This window comes from Cloeon dipterum, chromosome 2, assembly GCF_949628265.1.
Source record: "Cloeon dipterum chromosome 2, ieCloDipt1.1, whole genome shotgun sequence".
NCBI classification, from domain to species: Eukaryota; Metazoa; Arthropoda; class Insecta; order Ephemeroptera; family Baetidae; genus Cloeon; species Cloeon dipterum.
Genome location: NC_088787.1, coordinates 26,251,314 through 26,275,317, shown reverse-complemented (window position 1 = coordinate 26,275,317; position 24,004 = coordinate 26,251,314). Strand labels below are relative to the sequence as shown.

The window sequence follows — 24,004 nt, the reverse complement described above, 5'->3', positions numbered from 1 at the left end:
TACCCCACCAAACAATACCACCCGGATTTGGCGCCACTGCTGCTCTACTCGCCGTCTGTTTTGTGAACTGGTGGACCGACGACCGACCGTTCCGATACATACATACATCATTCAAGTCAGTGGATTGTGTGCCTCGCCTCTTGCGTCGATTTTCTTCTAACTTGACACTTGTAAGGAACTAAGACAAACATCCGTTTGCCTCGATTGTCTAGCATTTTGCTCTATTATTGATGATTCCCGGACAGAAGCAGATTTCGTTCCTTCTTATTTGCTGACAAGTGAGTATTTTAAATTTAACGAAGATTGTTTTCTGTTCTCTCGCAGGGTACCGCTAAATTATTTTATATTTTTGAAATATTTATTCACATCTCAAAATTAAAAAATCAAGATAAATAAATAAATTCATTCATGTCATATACCTGTAACATTTAGTATAAATTATACATGTGTGTTTTCTACTTCAATAAATTATCTTAATTTCTGGATTTTCCAGGTGCGAAACAAAAGATCCGATTCCTAAAAATTGATATGGAGCAGAACAGAGATCCAGAGGTAGGTTCATCAATGCCAAATTCAAAACAAGTTTATATAATATCACATTTCTTTGCAGAGTTCGGCTGACTCCAACACATGCCTTGAATTGGCTTTGGAGGGAGAAAGGTTGTGCAAAGCTGGCGATTGCAGGGCAGGTGTCACCTTTTTTGAAGCTGCCATTCAGGCCGGCACCGATGACCTGCGAACTCTCAGCGCCATTTACAGCCAGCTAGGCAATGCGTATTTCTATCTAGGAGACTATGTGAAGGCAATGACCTACCACAAACACGATCTCACTCTTGCACGAACCATGGGGGACAAGCTAGGCGAGGCCAAAGCCAGTGGCAACCTGGGCAACACCCTGAAGGTCATGGGCAAATTTGATGAAGCCACAATTTGCTGCAAGAGACACCTCGAAATCTCCAGGGAGCTTAATGACAAGGTCATTTCTCATTCTTTAATGAGAAGCTGAAATGTTCAAGTCTGACCATCAACAGGTTGGTGAAGGCAGAGCGTTGTACAATCTGGGAAATGTATTTCACGCCAAAGGCAAACACATTGGCCGCCTGGGCCAGCAGGATCCTGGCGAGTTCCCTGAGGAAGTAAAGAAGTGCTTGTTGGATGCTGTTTCATATTATGAGTAATTACTCCTTTTGGTCGTAACTAACCTCGTCTCAAACCATTGAAATTTCCAGTGGGAATTTGCAGCTGATGAAGGAACTAAATGACACAGCAGCTCAGGGAAGAGCCTGTGGAAATCTTGGAAACACTCACTACCTTCTGGGCAATTTTCATCAGTCCATCAGCTACCACGAAGAGGTTTGTATTGGATTTTATCAAAATTGATGATTCACTAATGAATGCGCCTCAAATTTTTCAGAGACTGAAAATTGCTAAAGAATTTGGTGACAAAGCTGCGGAGAGAAGAGCCCACAGCAACTTAGGAAACGCTCATATATTTCTTGGAGAGTTCACTCTTGCTGCTGAACATTACAAGTAACATTATATTTCATTTCACTGGGTTTTCCTAGTTGGTATTGATTTGGAAGAAAAAACATGAAGTCTTAGGAATCATTTAAAATGTGTTTTATTTAAACGGCGTGTTTGGCGTGTTTTATTTAAAAAAATTGTTTATTGACGAGTTATTTAAGTCAAATAATATTGGATTTTTTTCTTGTTTTGTTAAAAGAGCGTACTTTGACCATTTTAAAGACATTCTTACTAAACTTTGCAGGCAAACACTAGCCCTTGCGCATGACCTGGGCGACAGAGCAATCGAGGCGCAGGCTTGCTACAGTTTGGGCAACACATATACCTTGCTGAGAGACTACCCAACCGCTGTCGACTACCACCAACGTCACCTGTGCATTGCGCAGGAGCTGATGGACAAAATGGGCGAGGGTTTGTTGATCGCGGTCGCCGCCTTAAGTATATTAGTAGTTTTTGACGTGCCACTTTGCATCTAGGTCGCGCCTATTGGAGTTTGGGTAACGCGCATTCAGCCATGGGTAACCACGAGAAGGCGCTGCACTATGCCAGCAAGCACTTGGAAATATCCAAGCAGGTCAATTTCCGCTCCTTTGTCTGTCTCGCCATGGCGCACTCAATTGCTCTTTCTTCTCTCGCAGACCGGCGACGAAATGGGACAGGCGACAGCCCAGATGAATGTTTCTGACCTGCGCAAAGTGCTTGGCTTGCCTAATGTGCAAGAAGACGTCCCGCAGAACGCTCAGCGCGTCAGACGCCAGAGCATGGAACAGCTTGACTTAATCAAGGTACCCACATTATCAATTCCTGATTCAACAAATAATAATTTGATTTACAAATTTGGAGCATTGATCAAATTGTGATTTTTGGCAATTTTTTATCAGATGACTCCCGATGCTCGCCAATTGAACCGAGGTCTTAGCCTGCCGACAACAATTGAGGATGTCCAGGTAGCTGTCGCACTGAATGCTGTTGATAGAACTGCTACGGTTAAATTGTAATTTCAGGGTACTTCTAAGGTTGAGGAAGAAGACAACTTCTTTGACCAGCTCTCCCGCTTCCAGTCAAAACGAATGGATGATCAGCGTTGCACTCTCGGTGGCGCTGAGAACAAGGAGAATATCAAGCGTACGAAAACTCCTAGCAACGTGAACCTTGCTGCCAAAGCGGCAGCAACTAACGCACCTGCCAACAGTGAGTTTGGTATTTTGCTGACAGAGAGTTTTGACTGACTTGCCTGGTCCCCTGTAGAAGAGAAGGGCGCTGACGAGTTGATCGATCTTATTGCCGGCATGCAGAGCAAGCGGATGGATGAGCAAAGAGTTGAACTGCCCCACCTTCCAGGCCTGGTTCCTCCACCAGGACAATCCTTCCCTGTAGCCAACAGTTCTGAGGTGTCTGAGGATTTCTTTGAGATGCTGATGAGGTGTCAGGTAAGCCTTCTTGAGCATTTTGATTATGTGCATTGCCAAAATATTATTTTCTTGTTAAGTCAAAGAAATAATATTCTCAACCAAAATACCCTTCAGTTTCTATTGTTTTAAATATTAAACTTAGTCATAATGAACACCACAACCATGATCTCACCACATCCAAAGAAATCAACCAAAAATTATTAAAACATGGAAAATCATTATTAAATCTAGATTTTAGCTTCTCTCTATGGTCATTAACTGAAGCCAAATGTGGTGATACGTATTTCAGTTTCAGCGGTAAAAATATTGCAAGTTCTTTAAATTTCCTAGATTTGCAAAAAAATGTCTCATTTTTTGGTCTATATTTATACATTATTCCTCCTTCCTTATCTAAACGATATTTTCAGATAAGATATCTACACTTGTTTTCTGTGTTAAAAAGATTTATTTTTAGGGTTCTAGAAATTAGTAAACTGCATGCAAACAACCATTAAAATCTTACAGTGTGTAATCTTGTATCCAGGGCAGGGCATGGGAATAATTCGTTTATTTGCAGTTCCGGTTATTTGCAGGTTTTTTGCGTGTAGTTTCTCCCGGGGTTTTGCGAAAAAAAATCAGCTATTAATTTTTGTCTTTTTAATTCTTGTCAACTTTTAAAGGCGAAATTTAATAAAAATATATTTTATTTACAAAATTACTAAAAATACTAAACGCTGTGAGCCCCAGATTTTCAGATACCGTTAAACATAATATAATATATGTATGTTTGAATGGTAAAATCTGGTCAATTTCGATTTTTTTTATATATATTAAGTGCAATAAACCACACGAAACTTGAAAAAAACGTATAAAATCACTTCACTGCAAATTTGGGAAAGTCCCTGGGAGATTCCTATCCCTGATCCAGGGTCTTATTTGTAAATAAAAATAAGAAAAATTATCATTGCATATTGTCGGTCCTTACAGTTTAAAGTGGCTGTTTTGTGTTGTTAGCTGTTGTTCTTTTGATACTGCTTTAAGTAAAGAATTAACCATTGTGTTAAGAAGATTTTCACTATTTAAAATGTTTCTGTCCTAAGGGGGCCCGGTTAGAGGACCAACGAAGCACGTTGCCGAAGGAGAGCGCAGTGTCAGCCGTTAGCTTGACAGGCGACGAGGAGCAGGAGCAGCAGCAACGAGCTACCGCCACCACGGTGCCAGATGAAGATTTTTTCTCACTGATCATGCGACTGCAATCTTCTGGCCGAATGGACGATCAGCGCGCCTCTGTGCCAAAGAAAAAGTAACTATCTGCTGCAAGACTATCAATTCCCGTCGGGTCGGATATGGCCTACATTTCTTCATCCTAATGGACGTGCGAAAAATGTATCTGTATAATTGTAAAAAAGATCCTGCGTACATATTTTAACTGTTGAATGTCAAAGCAAATCGGTGCTTCTTGTCCAGAAATTCGTTAAGGTCTGGTAGGTGTAAAATTTGAGCATCAGCAGTCCATGACTGCACCTCCATTAATATGTAAGATTTGCATTCCTCCAGAGAACACGTCTGGCATTTTGGCATTTATTGAAGCACATCTTGTTACTGTCTTTCTCAATCTCTCCAGTCACTCTATGATTTCACTTGAAATTTTGGGGCCTTTACTAAATAATACCAGCATTCCTCTATGCATTTTGAAATGATGTAAGCCAATGAATCTCAAACGCGCGATTTCGCATTAATTGCTTCCCTTGAAATAGCAATGTGGCGGCGCACAAATGCAAAAAAATTGCCGCCATCATTATAATTTATCTTACATTGCAAAGTAGGACCCATTTAGATGATCTATTTTATAACGTGTACCTATATACATCCAGCCAAATTTTATTTTAGGGCTAAGTTGTCAAGTAAATGTCTAGTGTACACTCAAAAAATGATAATAAATACGGAGAAAATTTTTAATCAACGCAACAGCCTGAGTTCTTATTTTACAATAAAGGTACCTTTTTGATCACATTTCTATACCACATGTACCCAGTAAAAGCACTCAGCGAGTACCAAGTCAAAATGTAGGAAAAATGCTCGTTTCTTAATGTGACCCTGGTTTGACCTCCAATGGGTCCACCAGACACGGTGCTGTTTGCGTTGGCGTCTATCATGATCGGTTCTGTTCCAAGCTCTCTTGACATTGTGTCCAGATCCCTTGGAAACGAAAACTCACAATTATCAAATGACTGTGTTGAAATTTTCTGCAAAACTACCTAAAGTAATACATTTTGTGGGCAGGTTGGCTTCGAGGAATAAAAGCTGTCCGTTGTTCATTTGTTCGCACCACGCCTGTTAGTTCAATTTCGCCTTCAACTTGGCCTTCCATCCTGGTCTGTGGATTCTTTTTGTTTGACGGAATCCAACCTCGCTGCACCAGAATCGTCTCACTGTAAAAATGAGATGAATCATAAATTATATCCAGGGTTCCAGGTAACGCTTGTGGTCCATACTCTCTGTCTGCCAACTTGAATGGAGTTACGACTAGCACACCCGATTTGCCAGGCATCAGCGCTGAACTGGTGTCCTCTGAGGTCAGAAGGGAGCGAGGCCCGAGGAACACTTCTTTTGAGTGGTCGAACGTTCCTCTCACTTTCAGAGGACAATACTCCAAGTTTTCAATTTCACTAAAGCTGAAATCGGTAAACTGTTGAATAAAATTGAAGCCAAATTTATTAAATTTTATCTTGCATACTCTGCTGGTAACTCCACGGGGTTCCTTCTCGACCTCTCCGACAGCTCCTCAATAAGTTTCAGTTTCCATTCTCGCCTTTTCACTTGCCATGTGCCAAGAGCAAATGCAGTAACTGGCATGGCCTATAATGATTTACTTTTCATTTATTTTAAACTTCAAGATATCTAAAAGGTGGGTGCATTTATTAGTTCAGGTGTGAAACCTTTAATTTTTAGGACTATATACATACGCATAAATATATTATTTAATAATATCAATTACAATTTTTTGAATTGGTGGAGAATTATATCATGCGTTGAAATAATACTCTTACCAACAGAAACCAACCCATCGGACCAACTTTGTCTTTGCTGTTCTGAGCTTGTGCGTATGATGTAGAAAACAATCTACCGGGGCGATTGCGCCTGTGAACACCATGGAACGACTCGATACATAGACACACCTGGAATTATATAAGAAAAATAATATGTATTTACGAACATGTGCTGACCTGTCAATTCTAGCCAAAATGCGAATCCAAAATTTGTTCCAGAGAAGATTATGTATCATATTATATTATGCTTCCAAATGAAAAAATAATTCATAATTATCACATATTGATAAAAAAACTGAACACACCTTAGAATTTATGGGTCTATTTCGAGAGAAAACTGCGAGCAACATCTTTGAAGTTCTCCAATTTCGTTATATAATTTTGGTGTGAACCGGGATCCTGTCTCTCTGTCGTGTGCCACAGTATGTAGGTATATGTATGTGTAGTGTAGTATCCAAATATCTGTTTCTGGTGTTCTGGTCTAACTAAACGAAGCCGCGCCTCTTTCTATGTTTGTTGGCGAACTGTTCGCCCATTTCTACTTAAAGAGGGGAGGGAACATTATTGTATTAAATACGTATGTACTAAACGGATCTAAAAATAATCCGATGAAGTACATAAAATAAACGATTCTCTCAACTATCTTTCGCAATCACGGGCTAAAATCAATCATTTGACACTAGTTAAATTATCGAGTCGGTCAATATCAAACGTATCAAACGAAACTTTCAAGTACAAAATCAATTACATCGGGTCTCTGTTATGGTCTCCCCACCCGTGCTAAACAAAAAATCCCAGGTGTATGGATCGGGATTGGACAGATGCTGGCTATCATAACAAAAGCGTGAGAGCGCAAAGTAGCGAAAACAAACAAATTTTACGGGTTGGTTGGGTGAAATGGTGAAAGAAAGGGTGGTTTTCGTGGGTGCGAAAGGGACGCAACAAGCATGCAAATTAGCTCAGTGGAAGGTCAAGCCCGGCGACCAGGTCTCCATGGGCAAAGTACTGCTGCATTACTGCAACGCGGGCGAAGACAAGCACGAGAAGCTGAGAGCAAACAAAGTCGGAACCGTCACTACACTCTTGCTCAAAGAAGGGGATTCCATAAAACCAGGGTTTGGCTGCGCTATCAAATTAGAATTAATATTATATGCTCGCTGATTTTCTCTATTTCTCTGCAGGGATGAAGTTCTGGAGATCGAGTTGTGTTCGCACCCAACCGTGATGAGGGATCTCTGTGCGGAGTGTGGTGCCGATCTCAGCGACGAAAAGCAACAAACTGCTTCAGTGCCAATGGTTCACTCAGTTCCTGAACTCAAAGTTAGCATTGAGGCAAGAACAAATTTTTTTCTATTTTTTTTTCTTTACTTTGAGTATAATATTGCCTACAGCAAGCCCAGAAGCTGGGTCGGGTGGACGAAGAGCGCCTGTTGAGAGACAGAAAACTAGTGTTGCTTGTCGATCTCGACCAGACGCTGATCCACACCACCAACGACGATGTTCCGGTGAACCTGAAGGTAAGAATTGAGTCTCCAGGACTCGAGCTTGTACTCAGTGCTAGTTTTTCCCTTCAGGATGTGCACCACTTCCAGCTGTATGGTGCAAATTCTCCTTGGTACCACACCCGGTTGCGTCCAGGCACGGCCAAGTTCCTCGAAAAGGTGTTCAAATGGTACGAGTTGCACATCTGCACGTTTGGTGCCAGGCTGTACGCGCACACAATTGCCAAAATGTTGGACAGGGATGAGCGCCTCTTCTCGCACAGAATCCTGTCTAGGGATGAGTGTTTTGATCCTCACTCTAAAACTGCCAATCTGTCGTAAGCTCCGCTTAATTACTTACGGGGAACAACATCTGAAAATTGAACTGATCGGTTGCAGAGCGTTGTTTCCTTGTGGCGACCACATGGTATGCATTATTGATGACCGAGAGGATGTTTGGAATTTCGCTCCCAATGTGGTGGCGGTCAAGCCGTACCACTTCTTCCAACACACAGGAGACATAAATGCGCCTCCAGGATTGGACAAGCATGAGCAGGATGGCTCTGGATGTGTACCTGAATGTGAGCGTTTTTCTCTTATCAAAACAAATTGTTAAAGTCGAACGCTTTGCAGCGTTGATTGAAAAGCCAGAGAAACCTGCTGATGAAGTCAAGGCTCCCGCTACAAATGAGAAAACTGGGAAATTGGAGCAAAAGGAAGAAAACCCTGAGGAAAAAGTTGAGAAAAAGGAAACCCCAGAGGAAAAAGCGGAGCAAAAGGAAGAGACTCCTGAAGAAGAAGTGGAGGGAAAGGAAACCCCAGAGGAAAAAGTGGAGCAAAAGGGAGAGATTCCTGAGGAAAAAGTGGAGAGAAAGGAAACCCCTGAGAAAAAAGTGGAGCAAAAGGTAGATAGCCTCAAGGAAAAGGCAGATGAAAATTTAAACAAAAAGGAAGTAGAAAAAGAAGGGGACAAGTCACCAGAAAGCAAAGCAAAAGAAAATAATAAGAGAAAGGAAGAGGACTTCATAGAAATTAATGATCCTGACGACTACCTGAGCTACCTAGAGGAAATTTTAGAACGAATTCACATTGCTTACTACAAGGAGTATGATGAGACAGGCAAAGTGCCAGTCATGAGACATGTAATCCCAAAGATACGCACAAAGGTGCTCGCGGGCCAAAAAATTGTCTTCAGCGGAGTGGTGCCGACCCATGTCTCGGTAAATAACAGCCGATACGCACAACTGGCGCGAAAACTAGGCGCTACTGTTGCCGAGCAGGTGAGTCTCCTTTCATGAAATTAAATTGATGCCAGATGTTACAAGAATAAGCAATTTCAGCCTGGAGACCAAAATAATCATTAAAATACTGCTGAAGTTTGATTAGTCTTGTCAACTGCGCTCATTGACCTATAAAAACCAACATTAGCCATTAAAACAAACTATCTTGTATATTGTGTTTGCAAGTTAATATTTCAATTAAGCCCTGCATCAAATGTTTCTATGGTAAAAATCGTCATTCCAGATTGTGCCGGGCGAAACGACACACTTGGTGGCCGCCAGGCACGGCACTGCAAAGGTGAATGAGGCGCGCAGAGCTGGCATCTGTATCGTTTCACCCGAGTGGCTCATGTGCTGTTCAGAGCGGTGGGAAAGGGTCGATGAAAGGGTTTTCCCTCTCACCAAATCGTCCAAAAGAGGCGGTATGTTCCACTTTAGAGTGCTAACCTGTCCACAATTAGATTTGGATGCTATCAAAAGGAAATTTAATAAAACCCTAAAAACAAATTGGAGTAAAATTTAAAAGTTGGAGGAGGAATTGTTTCTTGTTTCATTAGATTGTACGGTTTGTAGGAGCAGGTGTCGGTTTAATGACAAACGATGAACAACTCAAAAATAATCATCAAAGCAGTCCTGAAATCTGGTGCATGAACTACATGTCGCAATTTAGAGTTTATTTGAATTATATTTATTTTTGTGTAACATTAATCGGGATGAAATTTGGAATATCTTTACTGTCAGAATTTACAGTATATTTTTGCATCAAATAATTTGAAAAATAAATTGTAGAATGATATATTTAAGTCATTATGGAAGGGGTAAATTGGAATTGAATGTTCTGGAACTTGAGATTCTGAAATTTACTTGGGAAACGTCAGGAAGTTTCTTGTACTAGTAGTGGGAAGGGGAGAATAACCCAAAGTCAGAGAGTGAAGTTTAAAAATTGTGCAAGGAGACCATAAAACAGAATGAATTGGACCAATAATTTCTCCTGGCTGTGGAAGCAAGTGAAAAATTTCCTTTAACCAACGAATTTTTCTGATTTGCTGGAACGCCTTTATAAAATTAATTCTGAATTGGTCCAGGCATTTTCCACAACCCCCGCACTATCGGGAACTATTGGAATATTAACTCTCTTCAATTTAACACTAAGAGAATAATATTATGATCTTCACTCTCGCAATTTTATTTTTTTAGAATGATCGGAGATTAATCGGTCCAAGGGCTAACTCTAGAGGATCTTTAATTTTTAAACTCACCTTGTTGACTGGTACCAAGCTAAAATCTCATTCAAAATAATTTTTAGTTCTTTCTGAACGCCACCTGAGACTGAGCGCCAACCTCGCAGAGTCGTGCAACCCACTGTTTGTTCTCTCATCAGACGACCTCAAGTCGATGGACAAGGAAGTTGACGATATCTGCAATGAGACTGACGACGAGTCGGCGATGGATCGCGTCACAGACTCAGACGACCAGGATACGGCCAGCGAGGAACTAATGAAGAACTCTAGCAGTTTCGCAGCTGACCTTGAGACTGATGATGACGACGATGAGAGCCAAGATGCCCCTAAAGCGGTCAAAAGGCAGCACGAGGAGAATGTGGAGTCGAAAGAGCCACCAATCAAAGTTAACAGCTTTGACAAATTCCATTCATTGAGGGAGAGCTCAGATTCAGCTGACAGTGAAAACAGTGACGGAGAGAGTGGAAATGAACTAAACGAAATGGGACTGGCACTGGAGCGCGAGTTCTTACTGGATTAGATTGATTAACTAACAATAAAAAGTCAAATGTTTTGCTCAAAACTTCAGTGCTTTTATAAATGTGTCCCTGGGCACTTCAACATTTCCTGCTAAACGCAGTTTCTTCTTACCTTCAGCCTGCCTGGCCAGAAGTTTTTTGCGTCTGGTCACATCTCCACCATACTGCAACAAGAATGGAAATAAAATATTATTTTTAGCTGTTATAAATTCCTTGAAAATCACTTTTTGAGTATTTAGGAAGGGGGAAATTTTATTATAAAGGGTTGAAGAGAGGCACCAAAAAATAAAAATACCAATTTTGCTGTAACATCTTTTCTGTACGCCTTCAGATTTTCCCTTGCCAGTATCTTGCTCCCCACTGCAGCCTGAATGGCAACCTGTGTGAAAAATTAGGTGATATCACATATTCAGTTTTATACCCTCGCAAAAACTGTACCAGGTATTGCTGACGAGGAATCAGCTCAACAAGTTTGTTGCACAAGCTCCTGCCAAATTGTTGGGCCCTTTTGTAGTGTGCCACGCTGCTGAGTTCTTCCACCACCACGCCATTCAACATGATGTCAAGCTACAAAGATTTTTTTGAACCTATTCATTTTTAGAGACAAGAAGTTATCACTTTAACCAGGCTAGCAGGTTCGAAGCCGTTGTCTTCGTAGTCAAACGACGCAAAGCCAGACGAGATCGACTTGAGTCGGTCATGAAAATCGATCACAATTTCAGCCAATGGCAAAATGAACTGCAGCACCACACGGTACTGGTCCAGATTTCGTGAGCTTAGCTGCCGGCCCCGCTTTTCCATGCATAGAGACATCACAGGCCCCAAGTAATCAACTGATTTCAAATGTCAGTCAAATTTTGGCGCTTTTTCTAAGAATATTTTACCTGGTGTGATGACTGTTCCTAGTACAACTGGTTCATAATATTCCTCTACAATGTCAGAAGAAGGAAACATGCTGGGGTTGTTGAACTCAACTTCGTGGCCATATTTTTTTATAAATTTGTCCCCCTTGATTTTAGCTGCAAAACAATTTAATAATTAATATATTACTAAAATTCACTAGTAGTTTAAATTCTGCACAAAAAGGCTGCTAAATTTTTAATTGAACAATAAAGAAAAGATTATTTTCAGCCTCGCCAGGTAGTTTTAATTTTTAAATTGAAAACACTTATCCCGGACATGGATTAATTTTATGAACTTTAATCGGCTTTAATTGACTTGCTTCCAGGAAATAACAAATGCATTTTATTGTATTTAAATTAGCTTTGCCACAAGAAATAACTGAAGTATACAAAAAATGAAATTTAAAATAATAATGACGACAAAGCCACCTGTTAGGCTCAAAATTACCTACCTTTAAAAGTGACTGAGGGAGCGGAAAGAACAGCAAGGGCGCCATACTCCTGCTCAAGTCGCTGAGAAAAGACGTCCAAATGCAGCAAGCCCAGGAAGCCAAGCCGCCATCCATGGCCTAGAGCTGGACTTGAACACACTACCAGGGACACACTAGGATCGTTTAGGGTGAGCTTTTCAATGGCACTTTTCAGATTTTGGTGTTGTGACTGGTCCATGGGATAAACTCCAGCAAAGACCATTGGTTTGATTGGCCGGAAGCCTTAAATAATACAATATTAAATTTTAAAATATTTCACCAATGACCAAAGATATTTATTTGCCTGGCAAAGGAGCGGCATTGGACCCTTTCAACATCAGGGTGTCCCCAATAAAAGCGTCTTTGATGCTTTTCATATTGCACAAAACGTAGCCAACCATCCCTGCTTTCCTGCAACGTTATATTTGAACAAATCAGTGATTTCTTGCTGTTATTAAATACAAAGCTGAAACTGGCTGCTCCTCAGGGCGCAGAATTCCAACTTGCTTGACTTCATAGGAGAGGCCCGTGTGCGACGAGGATATCAGGTCACCGGCTTTGACACTGCCATCAGCCACGTATATTAGCACAATGGCGCCTTTGTACCGGTCGTACCAGCTATCGAAAATGAGTCCCCTAAATTGATGGTCACGGCTGGCTTTTGGACTTGGCACCCTGTTGATTATAGCGTCCATCAGTTCAGGCACGCCTTGGCCAGTTTTTGCTGAAATCTGGTAAATTAACAATAAGTCATCCAATATATTATGAATTTTACAACAATTCACCCTGAGAATTTCGCTCTTTGGCAAATTAAAAGCTGCGTGCATTTGCTCAGCCACCATTTCAGGGTTGGCGTTCTTCAGGTCAATTTTGTTCAACACTGGGATTATTTGTAAACCTTGCTTCATTGCCAGATCGTAGTTTGCAACGGTTTGTGCCTGCACCCCTGAGAAATGAGTTAATCAAATACCACAAAAAATTTAATTTGGTTTTTAAACTCACCCTGATTGGCGTCAACTAATAAAACAACTCCCTGGCATGCACTCAAGGAACGCGCGACCTCATAGGAAAAATCTACGTGACCCGGTGTGTCAATGAGATTCAACATAAACTTTTTCTTGGGAAATCTTTCACTGGTGTACTCTAAACTTGCACTTTGCGCTTTTACTGTGATACCTCGCTCACGCTCAACTTGCAATTTGTCCAGAACCTGGGCTCCTGAGTTTGGTAAAATTGCACCTATAAAACATCAGGAAACTTCAAATTTATCTTGATGAAAAATAGGAGAAAAGACTTTACCAGTCATTTCAAGAATTCTGTCAGCTAGAGTGGATTTCCCATGATCTACGTGGGCCACAATGCTGAAATTTCGAATGTCTTCGATAGGAGTGCGCAAAAAGGTGGCTTCGTCAAAGCTTTTGCTGAATGTCCTGCATATTAATTTTTGCCTCCTTCTCAGGCAGTGCTTTTGCAGAATTTTGCACAGCTTGAAGATTGACGCTCTCTGAGCTAAATACATTTTTGTGGTCTTCTTAAGACCTAAAAAGAAAAAAAAGTGCAACGTGCAGAATGCTGAACTTTTAAGCATTCAAAAATTGAACAATCACGTGTTTAAAATTTTACACACAATTATTTAAAGTGATAAAATAAAAATTTATGTATACAACTGAAGTGAGCAACGGTGCAGCGTTTATACCTTCCTGACTTATTTTTCAAAATAGACGTATATGTGGCCATGCTCGCCCAATATTGAAACTATGTAGATTTATGATTTATATCCGGGAATTGCCTATTTTCTCCTTCTAGTCATTCAACACCAAAATCGGTTAATTAAAGTCTGAAATTTTAAAATTATGTTTTTATAAGAGCTTTTGTTATAAAATATTTCTGAATTACGTGAATTACGATGAACCCGATTAATCATTCACAAGCAGGCTGTCCTTTAAACTTCGCGGTGTTTATAAACACAGCTGGTGCAAAAGGAGTTAGAGAAAGGAAAACTGGGTAAAAATAAACTATTCGGCGAAACTATTAAACAAAATATCGTTTCCGTGGTTTGAGCAAGATTAAAATTTGTTTCATGTCTTTTGCAATATTTGCAATTAGTTTTAATGTAGTTCTAAAATAAATTCAGATCCTAAAATCAACAGATGGGATTTCCTGCCACCTTCTCTTTTTGTTACTTACCTTTGGATTGTAGACAAGACTGACGGGAATAGCAAACCTCTTTGTTAGGAGGAGAAGAACGGCGTTTAACCTCCCTACTCCTGACTACACATTTTGCCTCCCGCCCCTGCCCCCCTGCCTGCGCCTGATTTTTTCAGTTGGCATCGTTCAGAACAGAAGGTGCGGGCGAGTGAGTCATCCTGTTCGAAGGGTGTCAAAGCAAACCTAGGCTACAATACGCTGCTGCAGAGGTGCCAGTCTGCAAAGTACCAGGACGTAAATCGCTTTTGCTGCCATGGCGGACGACGACTCGATGAACGGCATTCACGATGAAGTCCCCGAAATCGAGCTCATCATCAAGGTGTGTATTTCGTACTGCATGCACACAAGTCATGCAGTAGTCATGTTTGCACTCTCTCTTTGCGCTGTGTATGTACCTATATAATTATTGCACATTGCGAGCGTTCTCAGTCAACAATCATACGCAATCGGCGTCCTCGGGATTTTACCAAGCACCCTGAATCGCAGGCACGGTTTCTCGTCGCGTGCGGTCGGTCCCACGCCCTTTCCCACCGCCCCCGAAAAACACCTGTGTGCTCCGTTTGCAAATTTTGCGCTTGCATGCAGAAGGACGCGCGGTTGTTTGCATTGCTTTCGTTTTGACTGCGTTGAAATTTTTGCGACATGGTCGCACCTTGCGTTGCTGATGCCAATCATCGCTTTCTGGCCTCATTGGCGCCGCGTTAACTGTTCAGTCGCGGCGACGGTCTCAGGCCAGCGGATCCGCCAATTCTCTTTGTCACTGACAATAGTCGCCTGCTGTTGCGATTCGCGCTCTTCGCAAATTGCGGTGACAGTCGATTTGAATCTTCCCTCCTGTGGTCGATGGAGTTCATCTAATCGGCTCTCTTTAAAAATAAATTTCTCTCGTCGAAGGAAAACAACAATATTTCTCCGCTTGGAATTGCTTCGATGTGATAATGAGAGTTCCTATCAAGAGCTGGTGAGGAAGTGGCTTTCAAAGAAATCATGACAGACGTCCTTATTTATTATGCTTTAAATAGAACACAAATCATTGCTTTCTTAGAAACGTAGTTCTTGTGTCTATATATATTTAATCAGCAATTTAAAGAGGGCTGGATTAGGAATAGTGAATTATACAGTTCATTTTTATTTGTCTTTGATGTATTTGGGCAAATTTTTTTTACAAGAGACCCAGCAAAACTTAAGGAAATTTGTTGAAGCGATAATTTTAGAAATGGGACATCCCATCATAATTAATAACTTGGTATCTAAACGCAAAATATTTATTTTTTAAAACGCATTATGGATTTTTCAATTAGCTGTCAGTACTAAGCTTGTAACATATTTTCCGTTTACTCCGTTAATTAAAAAACAAATTATCTCTTCTTTCTCCATAACTTGCTTGTCTGAGTGTTGCTATTGAAGTAGAAACTCTGCTCGCTTTGCAAACATGTGGTATTCGAAATAATTGCAAAAACACCGATAATAGAATAGTGTCGTTATGCAAGGCGTCGACCTTAGCGCGTTCAAACTTGATTTTTGCAGCTTTGTTTGTCCTCGCGGGTGTTGTTTGATTGAATTGAGTGAGATGGACGTGAGTGAGCAAAGGAGAGCCAGAGAGCATGCAAGAAGCCCTAACAAGTTCCTCAAGCAGCTTGCGTCACAAATCTTAGCAAAACCTTTAGCACCCGCTCGTACCAGCTCAAATCAGACTCAAGACATCATTTTCTCTCCCATCTCGAAATTTCCAACCACGCCTTGCTAAAAACTCAGATTTAAACTTTAATCTTATTTCTTATTCTTAGGGTTTAAAGTTAAAAATTAGTTTTTTGATATTTCGCTTTTTTAATTATTTCAAGGGCAATGCCATTCGCGACGTCAATGATTTTGATTTGAGGAAAACACCTCTTATCATTTTTCCGCCCTATTTGAGTTTTGGGCCGTTAATTCTGACAAATTAGGTTAGATTAGATCGAATAAAGGAAAATTAGGCCCGCTTAACATTAATGTTGATCGTGGTTCAACAGAAATTATAAACAGGCGTAACGTCAATGGTTTTACACTTACAGGCCTTTCTCGCGGTTCATTATTCCAACGTAGCTTAGATTCACATTTTTAAATTTACCACGCTTTTACTGAGTGCTTAGTGCTATTATTAAACGCACTTTCAATGTTTCGAAGGCAGTCAGAAGAGTGGTTCGATTACTCTCTAAAGAGTCCTGCTCACCATCTGTGTAAAATAATGTCATTATTTCACTTTTTCATTATCTTATTTTCATTCCAAGCACTTTTTGAAATCAAAACTCACAATAAAAATGTTATGACTAGATTTCGACATAATTCAATATATTGTTATCACCGACAGTGCAATTCAACATAATTTTCAATCGATCTTATATTTCCAATTTTGTCCTGCGATTGCGAAATATTGGATTTTCCGTGAAAGGGAGGGGAAACCCGTTTCAATTAATTTTGGAAATGAACTCATTAAACGGTGCTTATCGATAAGAAAATGCTTAATCACAAACTTGCCTTGGAAGGGCAAAAAACTAACAAGACTCTGAATAAGAATTCCAACTTTATCGCTAATCCAATCTGTCAGAGGTGGCGACGCTCATTACCCACGATGGCCGCGATAATGGCTGATTTGGCGCTCATGAGTAGAGTTTTGAGTCTGTTTTTTCGCTAACTTGATTTAAACCACCTTAATTTCGGGTCGCTCACTATTCGCAAATTAATTTACACAATTATTATGGAATACTAAATTCTCATATTTTTTTCGCTTTCTGTGTCGCACCGTTTCAAATGACGTAATTATCTATACATATGTGTGTTTACTTTTTGAGTGACGTCAACGTATATCGTGATTCAGCCAGGCAGCCCTTTTACTCTCTTGAAACGGTCGCCTCCCAAGTCTACGCACTTGCGAAACGGTCGTTTGCTCTTCACTATGAATTTAAACTTTAAAAATAAATGTTTGAAAATATCATCGCATTAAATCTGGACGTGTCTGGTAGGCCAAGTACATATAAAACCACATCAGTTTAACTACACTTCATTGAAAATATGTTTTCAATTCTTTAATTTTAATTGAAGAATATATGGATTTTATTTAATTTTTTGTTTGTTACCATCAAATGGATATGTAGGCTAATGTGACAAGTAATCGTTATTTTGTCATTAGAAAATTGATAACAGCGCTATGAAATAGGGCTAAGCGAGCTAACGGGCCTTAAACGATTACATTAATGCTCTACCAAGTCCAAATTCAATCTTGTGTCAACAAACAATTGGACAAATGACTTAGTGCGTTGAGTTAAAGCAAACGAACCGAAATTCATAGCAGTAAATGAATGAAACAATTCAATCATTGGAACTTGCAACATGTAATCGTGTTGAAATACCACCTGTTAACATCAACCGCTGTAAGTTGTTCAGCTCATTTTGTCAAGGAATTTCGACTCAGCTGGCTGATTCTAAATAAATTTAAAATCATTTCGCTACTCCCAGAAATTGTAATTAACAACTTATTTGCATGGTGGATCTTTTTGGGTCAAAATTACATGCGTCGATGGGTTTTTTTTTAAAATCCAAATTTCTCTGTATCAAGTAGATCGGTCAATTCGTGTATTACTATGATTATCAGTTGTGCAACTCAGCGTTCACCCCGGGCAGTGTTACGTTAGATGCCGCCATAGGGATACTCGCGATCATGATTGTGTTTCCATTGAGTCATTTAACAAAGAATGTCAAATCGATGTGGCGTGCGGTCAAAAGGTCGGCTGCATTCGGAACCATTGACTCATTGCCTAAATAATGTTGTTTCCCCAACAACGAGTCATAAAATCAGCTGTTATATCATTTAACTGCTCAAAAGATCTAGAACAGCACCATCTAATTAATTTAAAATCTTAGCTTACACACGATTGATGACAATTTTTATGCAACTTGTTTCCTTTTCCTTTCGCAACAGTCCCGCAAGGCCGTTCGCATCGTATTTAATGGTTTATCTCTCTGCCAGTTTCCTTAAAAAGCACGTCGCCCGCTGGAATTACTTTTATCAATTCTCGCAGAGAGAGCACATTATCATTTTATCAACAAGTTGTGTGTGTAAGTGTGTGCGGTGCGAGGCGGTCGTCGGCCGGTGTGTTTTGTGACAATGTTTGCGGTTCAGACTCCCTCCCTTGAAGACAAAGAGAGGCAACGCCTTCCGACCAGAAATAATACTTTCATTATATGCAAATAAGCCCGCCGATTAAGGGCTTGCTTATTGTCCACCTGAATATCAATTTTTTAATTAATGCCAACTTATCCGGAGCTTCTCACACGATTGCTAGGTTTTGGTGTTTCAATTTATCACGATTTTCGTTGTCACGATTCGTTACCTTTAAACTGATTGTGAGCAGCACTAAATACGTTTTGCGAATTAAAACTATTGTGCGAAACTTGGAGCTAACAGTTTTTTCATCTATCACGCGCTGTGATTACCTCGGCCAATATAATGGGCTCCCGAAAATCATCCCACTGTTGATTTAATTTTAATCTGCTTCTCTGCTGTTGTTTTTTGCATCATTTCATAGATTTAAATGTCATTTAAATTTATGAATATTGGTGGCATCTTATGATCAGTTTATTTAAAAAAGGCATTTTAAAATATTTGATGTGGTCTTTATATTTAAAAAAATCAGTGCTGATTCAAGCAATTAAGTACAAAAATTTTAAAACAAATCTTTAAAATTCTTCCACTAAACACTGATTTTTATGTTGAGTAAATTCTAATGAATCAATATTTCCAACCATGCTACGTCGGAAACAGATTAGTTAAACCTCATCGTGTTTTTTTTTATCACAGGCGTCGACAATCGATGGCCGCCGGAAGGGAGCTTGTCTCTTCTGCCAGGAGTATTTCATGGACCTATACCTGCTGGCTGAGCTGAAGACGATTCGGCTCAAGGTCACCACGGTCGACATGCAGAAACCCCCGCCAGACTTTAGGTGAGTTCGCCTTTGTTCTTAGCGCACACCATCGCCGCGTGGTGCTAACTTGAATTTCTGGTCGCTGTGCACTCGCACGCCGCGCCGAAAACCAAACCGCCTGTGACTGAATTTATTGCAACCTTCAGGACCAACTTTGAGGCGACGCCGCCCCCCATTTTGGTCGACAACGGCCTGGCCGTGCTGGAGAATGAGAAAATCGAGCGACACATCATGAAGAACGTGCCTGGTGGTCACAACCTCTTTGTCCAAGACAAAGAAGTCGCCACCTTAATTGAGAACCTCTACAGTGTGAGTTTGGAACTGTATCTGTTTATTTCCAAATAGCTATATTTCCTAACTGAGATATTTTTAATCATTGCAAACTGACAAGGCTTCCGATTTTTATCTGAACAAAACTTTTCTTGACATCTTATTTATAGATAGGTATATCGATCAAGCTCAAGCATCAATGAAAATGCGTCTGCACACGTGTTAAAATGGCATTGATGCGTGTTTACTTATTCACTATGCTTCCAACAACTGATAAGGTGGACCCTCAGTAGAAAATTCTGGTTATAAATTAAATGCAATCGGCGATGAATGCCACAAAGAAGTTCGTTCATTTAATTTTTATATTGCTGTGAAAATATACTCCAGACTCCAGTAGATTTTGTGCTTGAAAGAAGCTAAACACAAAGTCTTTCTATTATTTGATCAAGTGTATGTCTTAACCCTAGTACAATTTCTATTGCAGAAACTGAAGCTGATGCTGCTGAAGAAAGACGACACAAAGACGAGCAGTCTGATGTCTCACTTGCGCAAGATTGACGAACACCTGGAGCGCAAGGACACGCGTTTCCTCACGGGAGACACCATGTGCTGCTTTGACTGCGAACTCATGCCGAGACTGCAACATATTCGCGTTGCTGGTAACTTTTTCCTGTGCAGCCACGCATCCCACTCTAATATCTACGATTTTACATTTTGCAGGAAAGTACTTTGTAGACTTTGAAATCCCGGCTGAGTTCAAGAGCCTATGGCGCTACATGTACCACATGTATCAACTGGACGCGTTCACGCAGAGCTGTCCCGCTGACCAGGACATCATCAACCACTACAAACTGCAGCAGGTGAGCTAATCCTTGAAAACTAATTAATTGCAAATTATTTAAAATTATGCTTCTAAAAGTTTTGCATTTTTATCGACCCTTACTGGAAGGTGAGCCCATATGTGTAACTGCTAGGACCATTTCAACATTGTGCCGTTACTTGCGACTGTTGCGTTTGAATCTTCCAACGTCCACTTGCGAAACTTTTATATTGATTCTTTAAGTCAATCAAGCATACAAGAGAAAATCCTTTCATTGAATACGTGCAAATTGCAAAGCCATCATGGACAGCTATTTTATTTGTTTCTTCACAGTTCTCAATTTGGAAAGAACCTCCTTGCTTCCTTTATATTTGAAGTTTAAAGCTTTCAAATGTAACCAGTGCGCGTTTTTAACGGTTAATCAGTCCTTAGAGTTGAACAAAAAATACGACTTTTGCAAATTGTTGTAATGATGATTCACAAAACATTATCCTTTACTTTTAGTTCAAGTACTAAAGTTAACTTTTTTCAGAACGTTAAGATGAAGAAGCATGAAGAACTGGAGACTCCGACCTTTACCACGTCCATACCAGTGAATGTCGACATCAACTAAATTTTCTGCTCGCGTGTTGCGTCCAATGATGAATCACACAAGCCTAGTTTCATTGTGTACTACGCATACGCATGTTCACGATGGGTGTGTTTATTAATGGACATCTGAACTTGTTTCAATCGATAAGAGGAAACTGCCGCGGCAGACAAAATCTATTCAAGTGCCTGAACCGAAATTTCTTTTAGCCTTACGCTCGGTTCGCAATGATTGTTTATTCTACGGTTCACGAAAACACAACACGCATCTTTGAGGCAAAAGCTGATCTATTCAACTAACCACTAAAATTAAGCTGATGGAAAGAACAGTTCAAAGTATTGCAAGTAACTGTGAGATGTAATTTCTTTCTCTTGTGTTCAAGTTTTTTTTTCGAAGATTTTAGACGCCAAACTTGTCAGCAGTGATGACCGAATTCTTTGTATATTATTATTTTGTTCTTCTAGTTCAGTAGGGATAAATTACTAGTGTTTTACAGCAAGTCAGTGCGTTAGAAAATAGCGCTTCTTATTTTCACTTTAACTTAGATTGAAAATTACAATCTGTAGCATTTGCAGATGTCCCCGCATTTCTATCATTCCACCTTCGGGACATCTGATTGTAAGTGCCCAACAGCCACTCAAAATTCTTGGAAATGTCTCAATAATCAACTAAGGTTAACCACACAAGTCTTTTCTTTACAATAAAAATAAAGGCGTAATTATATAAACGACACTTAATGTTTTTATTATTCACCTCTGATACCCATGATCCATAGTGCCTGCGTTATGACTCAAGAAAGCCAAGTGGCCTTTTGGACATTTGTTAGCATAGTGACCCTTGCATCCACACTGAAACATATAGCAATGTAAGGATTTGCTCCTTATAATAATTTAATTTATATTACCTTGAAGCAAGTGACTTCGTCCAAAGGCTTCAATATTTTTGGGCCATCTCTTCTTGGTCTATCTTCACCACCTGACCTATCATTATATCTGGAACCCTGGAACTGAAAGAAGAAATATAATTTGATAAAACTGAAAGCTAGACGTGATTTGAAAGGTGAATGAACCCTCATATTGAACTAAAAACAATTTAACTTCCGTAACGAATCCTTGTGCAAAGCACATTATTGGTGATAACACTAATTGGAATACCACACTACCTGAAGAGGGTTACTTTAATATTGACAATATAGTAGTTCAAAGTTAAAAGTTGTATCCAACAGAGCATATTGGTTGTTCCCACATATGAACGGATGTGAATTGTTACTATTTTTTCTAGATATTTATATGTGTTATTAGGGAAAATAAGAGGCGTCCACTGCTAAACTTTACACTACTTTCTGGAAAAATGGAATTTCCAGACAAAACTTTAACCTTGAATATCATGACTCCTAGTAGAGAACAACCACAAAAAGTTTCACCACGGTATAACTTTTCATGCCCTACTACTTTGCTATTGACACCAAATTGATTTTGAAGAGCATATTTAAACAATTCACTTTCGGTTACTTGTGGAAACGCTCCATAATTACATAAAACTATTCAGGACGTTTAAAATAACTATTTCCATTGACAAAATATGTATTCAAACAATTTTGCCACATTAAAAAGCTGCAACTTTACACTTGAGTATAACACTGCTTTATAATATTAAAAGGGTAACCTTCTTGCACTTCCTCGTTTCTCATAATTATTTAGATGATGCAGGTCAAACCTGTTCCTATTTCAATCTTAAGTTTGCATACAAGTTATGCTCCGGGAATTATAAAAGTTAAAAATTAATATTAAAAATAAAAATAAAATCATTGGAACCATTATGTGCTTGAGATTCCAAATAATCAAAATCTGAGAATATTCCCAGCTGAAAAGAATAACAGTACCTTATCTCTATAGGGCATATTGCTGTTATGATGACTTTCAATGTGATGCTCCTGGTGCTGTCCTCTTGAGAGTGAACCACGCTGGCCGTCATGCTCATTGTTCGCCTTGCTGCAGAACATGGCTTTGTGACCCTGCTCGCCGCAAAAGTGGCATGTGATGGTACTTTTCTGCTTTGGTGCAATGTCTTTGCTCGCAGTGTTTTCTGGTGCTGCAGGCAGCTCAAAGCGTGGACTAGGAATGTCACAATTTTGGTAACACATCAGAATAAAATAGGAGGTGAATTTCTTACTGCATTTGTTTGCAATTGGCCCCTTCAGCACAGAAGCCAGCCAGATAGTTGAGGCAGAGAACCCTCCTCACATGCCGGTGCCTACACAGAGGTCCATGTCTGCAGAAGCCTCGGTCATACCAGGGGCAATCCTTCATTTTGCTCTCAGGGTCAATATGCAAAAATGGACACTCTTTGTTGTGGCATGCATCTGGAAAAAATTCTATATGTAGGCTTTGACTCTCATTAAAGCAATTAAAACATACTAAATCTTGAGTAGAAGTAGCACTCGGGCATCTTGGTCATGTCAAACTCGTGCAGGAACTCGCACTGGTCTCCCTTTTTACACAAGCCTCGAAGCCAATGTTTGCAGACAACGCTGCGGTCACTGCGTACATGTCGGAAAGGGCACGCCGCGCCACGCGCACAGTTTCCTTTGGGGTAGAACTCGCAAACAGCACTCGTCGACTCTGTTTGAATGAGATTGTTTTAGGCCTCAAGTATAAAATTATAAGTTTGTGTTTACTATCCATTCCTGTAAAAGGTAGCGGCAAAGCGCCAAACTGCTGCTCGAGAGCAACCTCGATGTCAAACTGGTGCCCGGACACATTGGCTACGATCAATTCCATGGTGTTGCTCTACAAAAGACAATGAACATAAAATTTTATTCTCCGCTGTATGTATTGGGAGCAAAATTGGAGGTGTTGAAAGCTTGAAATCTACGAAATTCAACCCATTTAAGTTTAGTTTTGTCAATGTGAAAAAATGCGAGTTAGCTTTATTGCAACACAATTCAGAGTTGCAGCGGACTAAATTTATTTACTAAAAGTACGATTAAGGAAGAGATATCTTACAAATTTTGACCACTTTAGTCAGGTACTCTTACATCAACTTGATTGTTTTGGTTTCACTCCAAACTCGGCCTCGGCAGTCTCGGCACTCGGCACAGCCGCAACAGTCCTACGCAGGTCCTACACAAGATGTATGTTGTTATCAATAAAGCCATAACATGAAGCGCTAAATTTGGTATTTGATATATCACGCACGTTCAAGCCTTACCACGACACTCTATTTTTAAATTTCGAGCAAATTTAAAATGGCGCATAAGCGCATTGTGCCTATTTTCAAGCTTTGTAGTGCTTCACTATTT

General features: G+C 40.0%; 6 protein-coding genes across 8 annotated transcripts; 3 read left to right on the top strand and 3 right to left on the bottom strand.

Annotated features, from left to right (window-relative positions):
- The first annotated feature begins 7 nt into the window (after nt 1–7).
- pins (G-protein-signaling modulator pins) lies at nt 8–4,883 on the top strand. Its single transcript, XM_065480030.1, has 13 exons — nt 8–278; nt 494–552; nt 611–976; nt 1,032–1,174; nt 1,230–1,353; nt 1,415–1,530; nt 1,769–1,935; nt 2,001–2,098; nt 2,163–2,309; nt 2,406–2,471; nt 2,529–2,715; nt 2,773–2,954; nt 4,016–4,883. The coding sequence occupies exons 2-13, from the start codon at nt 529–531 to the stop codon at nt 4,220–4,222; spliced, it is 1,827 nt and encodes a 608-aa protein (XP_065336102.1). The 5' UTR covers nt 8–278; nt 494–528; the 3' UTR covers nt 4,223–4,883.
- On the bottom strand, nt 4,853–10,628 carry Surf1 (surfeit locus protein 1). The gene is made up of 6 exons (XM_065480043.1): nt 10,598–10,628; nt 5,966–6,094; nt 5,653–5,774; nt 5,411–5,590; nt 5,174–5,347; nt 4,853–5,114 (listed from the first exon to the last, which is right to left on the bottom strand). Exons 2-6 carry the CDS (start codon nt 5,981–5,983, stop codon nt 4,901–4,903), a joined length of 708 nt encoding a protein of 235 aa, XP_065336115.1. The 5' UTR covers nt 5,984–6,094; nt 10,598–10,628; the 3' UTR covers nt 4,853–4,900.
- Fcp1 (RNA polymerase II subunit A C-terminal domain phosphatase Fcp1) lies at nt 6,576–10,529 on the top strand. The gene is made up of 8 exons (XM_065480026.1): nt 6,576–7,080; nt 7,147–7,297; nt 7,357–7,482; nt 7,540–7,784; nt 7,846–8,027; nt 8,080–8,726; nt 8,971–9,148; nt 10,033–10,529. Exons 1-8 carry the CDS (start codon nt 6,863–6,865, stop codon nt 10,485–10,487), a joined length of 2,202 nt encoding a protein of 733 aa, XP_065336098.1. The 5' UTR covers nt 6,576–6,862; the 3' UTR covers nt 10,488–10,529.
- On the bottom strand, nt 10,518–13,912 carry waw (Translation factor waclaw). Of its 2 annotated transcripts, XM_065480027.1 has the most exons (13): nt 13,754–13,912; nt 13,554–13,694; nt 13,157–13,396; nt 12,860–13,096; nt 12,643–12,803; nt 12,320–12,588; nt 12,162–12,268; nt 11,840–12,100; nt 11,370–11,504; nt 11,104–11,318; nt 10,924–11,052; nt 10,781–10,864; nt 10,518–10,649 (listed from the first exon to the last, which is right to left on the bottom strand). In XM_065480027.1, exons 3-13 carry the CDS (start codon nt 13,374–13,376, stop codon nt 10,524–10,526), a joined length of 1,944 nt encoding a protein of 647 aa, XP_065336099.1. In that variant the 5' UTR covers nt 13,377–13,396; nt 13,554–13,694; nt 13,754–13,912; the 3' UTR covers nt 10,518–10,523. The 2 variants fall into 2 exon arrangements, with proteins under 2 accessions (XP_065336099.1, XP_065336100.1); XM_065480028.1 differs by lacking the exon at nt 13,754–13,912 and having other exon boundaries at nt 13,554–13,708.
- Nucleotides 13,913–14,167: 255 nt separating this feature from the next.
- Clic (chloride intracellular channel protein 5) lies at nt 14,168–21,433 on the top strand. The gene is made up of 6 exons (XM_065480042.1): nt 14,168–14,384; nt 18,900–19,042; nt 19,171–19,333; nt 19,779–19,953; nt 20,015–20,154; nt 20,647–21,433. The coding sequence occupies exons 1-6, from the start codon at nt 14,319–14,321 to the stop codon at nt 20,725–20,727; spliced, it is 768 nt and encodes a 255-aa protein (XP_065336114.1). The 5' UTR covers nt 14,168–14,318; the 3' UTR covers nt 20,728–21,433.
- Clp (Cleavage and polyadenylation specificity factor subunit 4) lies at nt 21,065–23,844 on the bottom strand. 2 transcript variants are annotated; one of them, XM_065480037.1, is made up of 7 exons: nt 23,709–23,844; nt 23,381–23,492; nt 23,121–23,324; nt 22,876–23,065; nt 22,586–22,817; nt 21,608–21,709; nt 21,065–21,551 (listed from the first exon to the last, which is right to left on the bottom strand). In XM_065480037.1, exons 2-7 carry the CDS (start codon nt 23,481–23,483, stop codon nt 21,453–21,455), a joined length of 930 nt encoding a protein of 309 aa, XP_065336109.1. In that variant the 5' UTR covers nt 23,484–23,492; nt 23,709–23,844; the 3' UTR covers nt 21,065–21,452. The 2 variants fall into 2 exon arrangements, with proteins under 2 accessions (XP_065336109.1, XP_065336110.1); XM_065480038.1 differs by having other exon boundaries at nt 23,741–23,843.
- Nucleotides 23,845–24,004: the final 160 nt, after the last annotated feature.

Coding starts and splice junctions, on each gene's coding strand:
- Clp (XM_065480037.1), bottom strand. CDS start 23,483: ATGGAATTGATCGTAGCCAATGTGTCCGGGCACCAGTTTGACATCGAG. Junction 23,325..23,380: donor ACCTTTTACAGGAATGGATA/GTAAACACAAAC, acceptor TCATTCAAACAG/AGTCGACGAGTGCTGTTTGC. Junction 22,818..22,875: donor GCCAATTGCAAACAAATGCA/GTAAGAAATTCA, acceptor TGACATTCCTAG/TCCACGCTTTGAGCTGCCTG.
- pins (XM_065480030.1), top strand. CDS start 529: ATGGAGCAGAACAGAGATCCAGAG. Junction 1,936..2,000: donor GATGGACAAAATGGGCGAGG/GTTTGTTGATCG, acceptor CTTTGCATCTAG/GTCGCGCCTATTGGAGTTTG. Junction 2,472..2,528: donor CAACAATTGAGGATGTCCAG/GTAGCTGTCGCA, acceptor TTGTAATTTCAG/GGTACTTCTAAGGTTGAGGA.
- Surf1 (XM_065480043.1), bottom strand. Junction 5,591..5,652: donor CCCGTGGAGTTACCAGCAGA/GTATGCAAGATA, acceptor TACCGATTTCAG/CTTTAGTGAAATTGAAAACT. Junction 5,115..5,173: donor CACAAAATGTATTACTTTAG/GTAGTTTTGCAG, acceptor TTCGTTTCCAAG/GGATCTGGACACAATGTCAA.
- Clic (XM_065480042.1), top strand. CDS start 14,319: ATGGCGGACGACGACTCGATGAACGGCATTCACGATGAAGTCCCCGAA. Junction 19,043..19,170: donor AAACCCCCGCCAGACTTTAG/GTGAGTTCGCCT, acceptor TGCAACCTTCAG/GACCAACTTTGAGGCGACGC. Junction 19,334..19,778: donor TAATTGAGAACCTCTACAGT/GTGAGTTTGGAA, acceptor TTTCTATTGCAG/AAACTGAAGCTGATGCTGCT.
- Fcp1 (XM_065480026.1), top strand. CDS start 6,863: ATGGTGAAAGAAAGGGTGGTTTTCGTGGGTGCGAAAGGGACGCAACAA. Junction 7,785..7,845: donor TCTAAAACTGCCAATCTGTC/GTAAGCTCCGCT, acceptor GATCGGTTGCAG/AGCGTTGTTTCCTTGTGGCG. Junction 9,149..10,032: donor CAAATCGTCCAAAAGAGGCG/GTATGTTCCACT, acceptor AATAATTTTTAG/TTCTTTCTGAACGCCACCTG.
- waw (XM_065480027.1), bottom strand. CDS start 13,376: ATGTATTTAGCTCAGAGAGCGTCAATCTTCAAGCTGTGCAAAATTCTG. Junction 13,097..13,156: donor CAGAATTCTTGAAATGACTG/GTAAAGTCTTTT, acceptor GATGTTTTATAG/GTGCAATTTTACCAAACTCA. Junction 12,804..12,859: donor ATTAGTTGACGCCAATCAGG/GTGAGTTTAAAA, acceptor CTCATTTCTCAG/GGGTGCAGGCACAAACCGTT.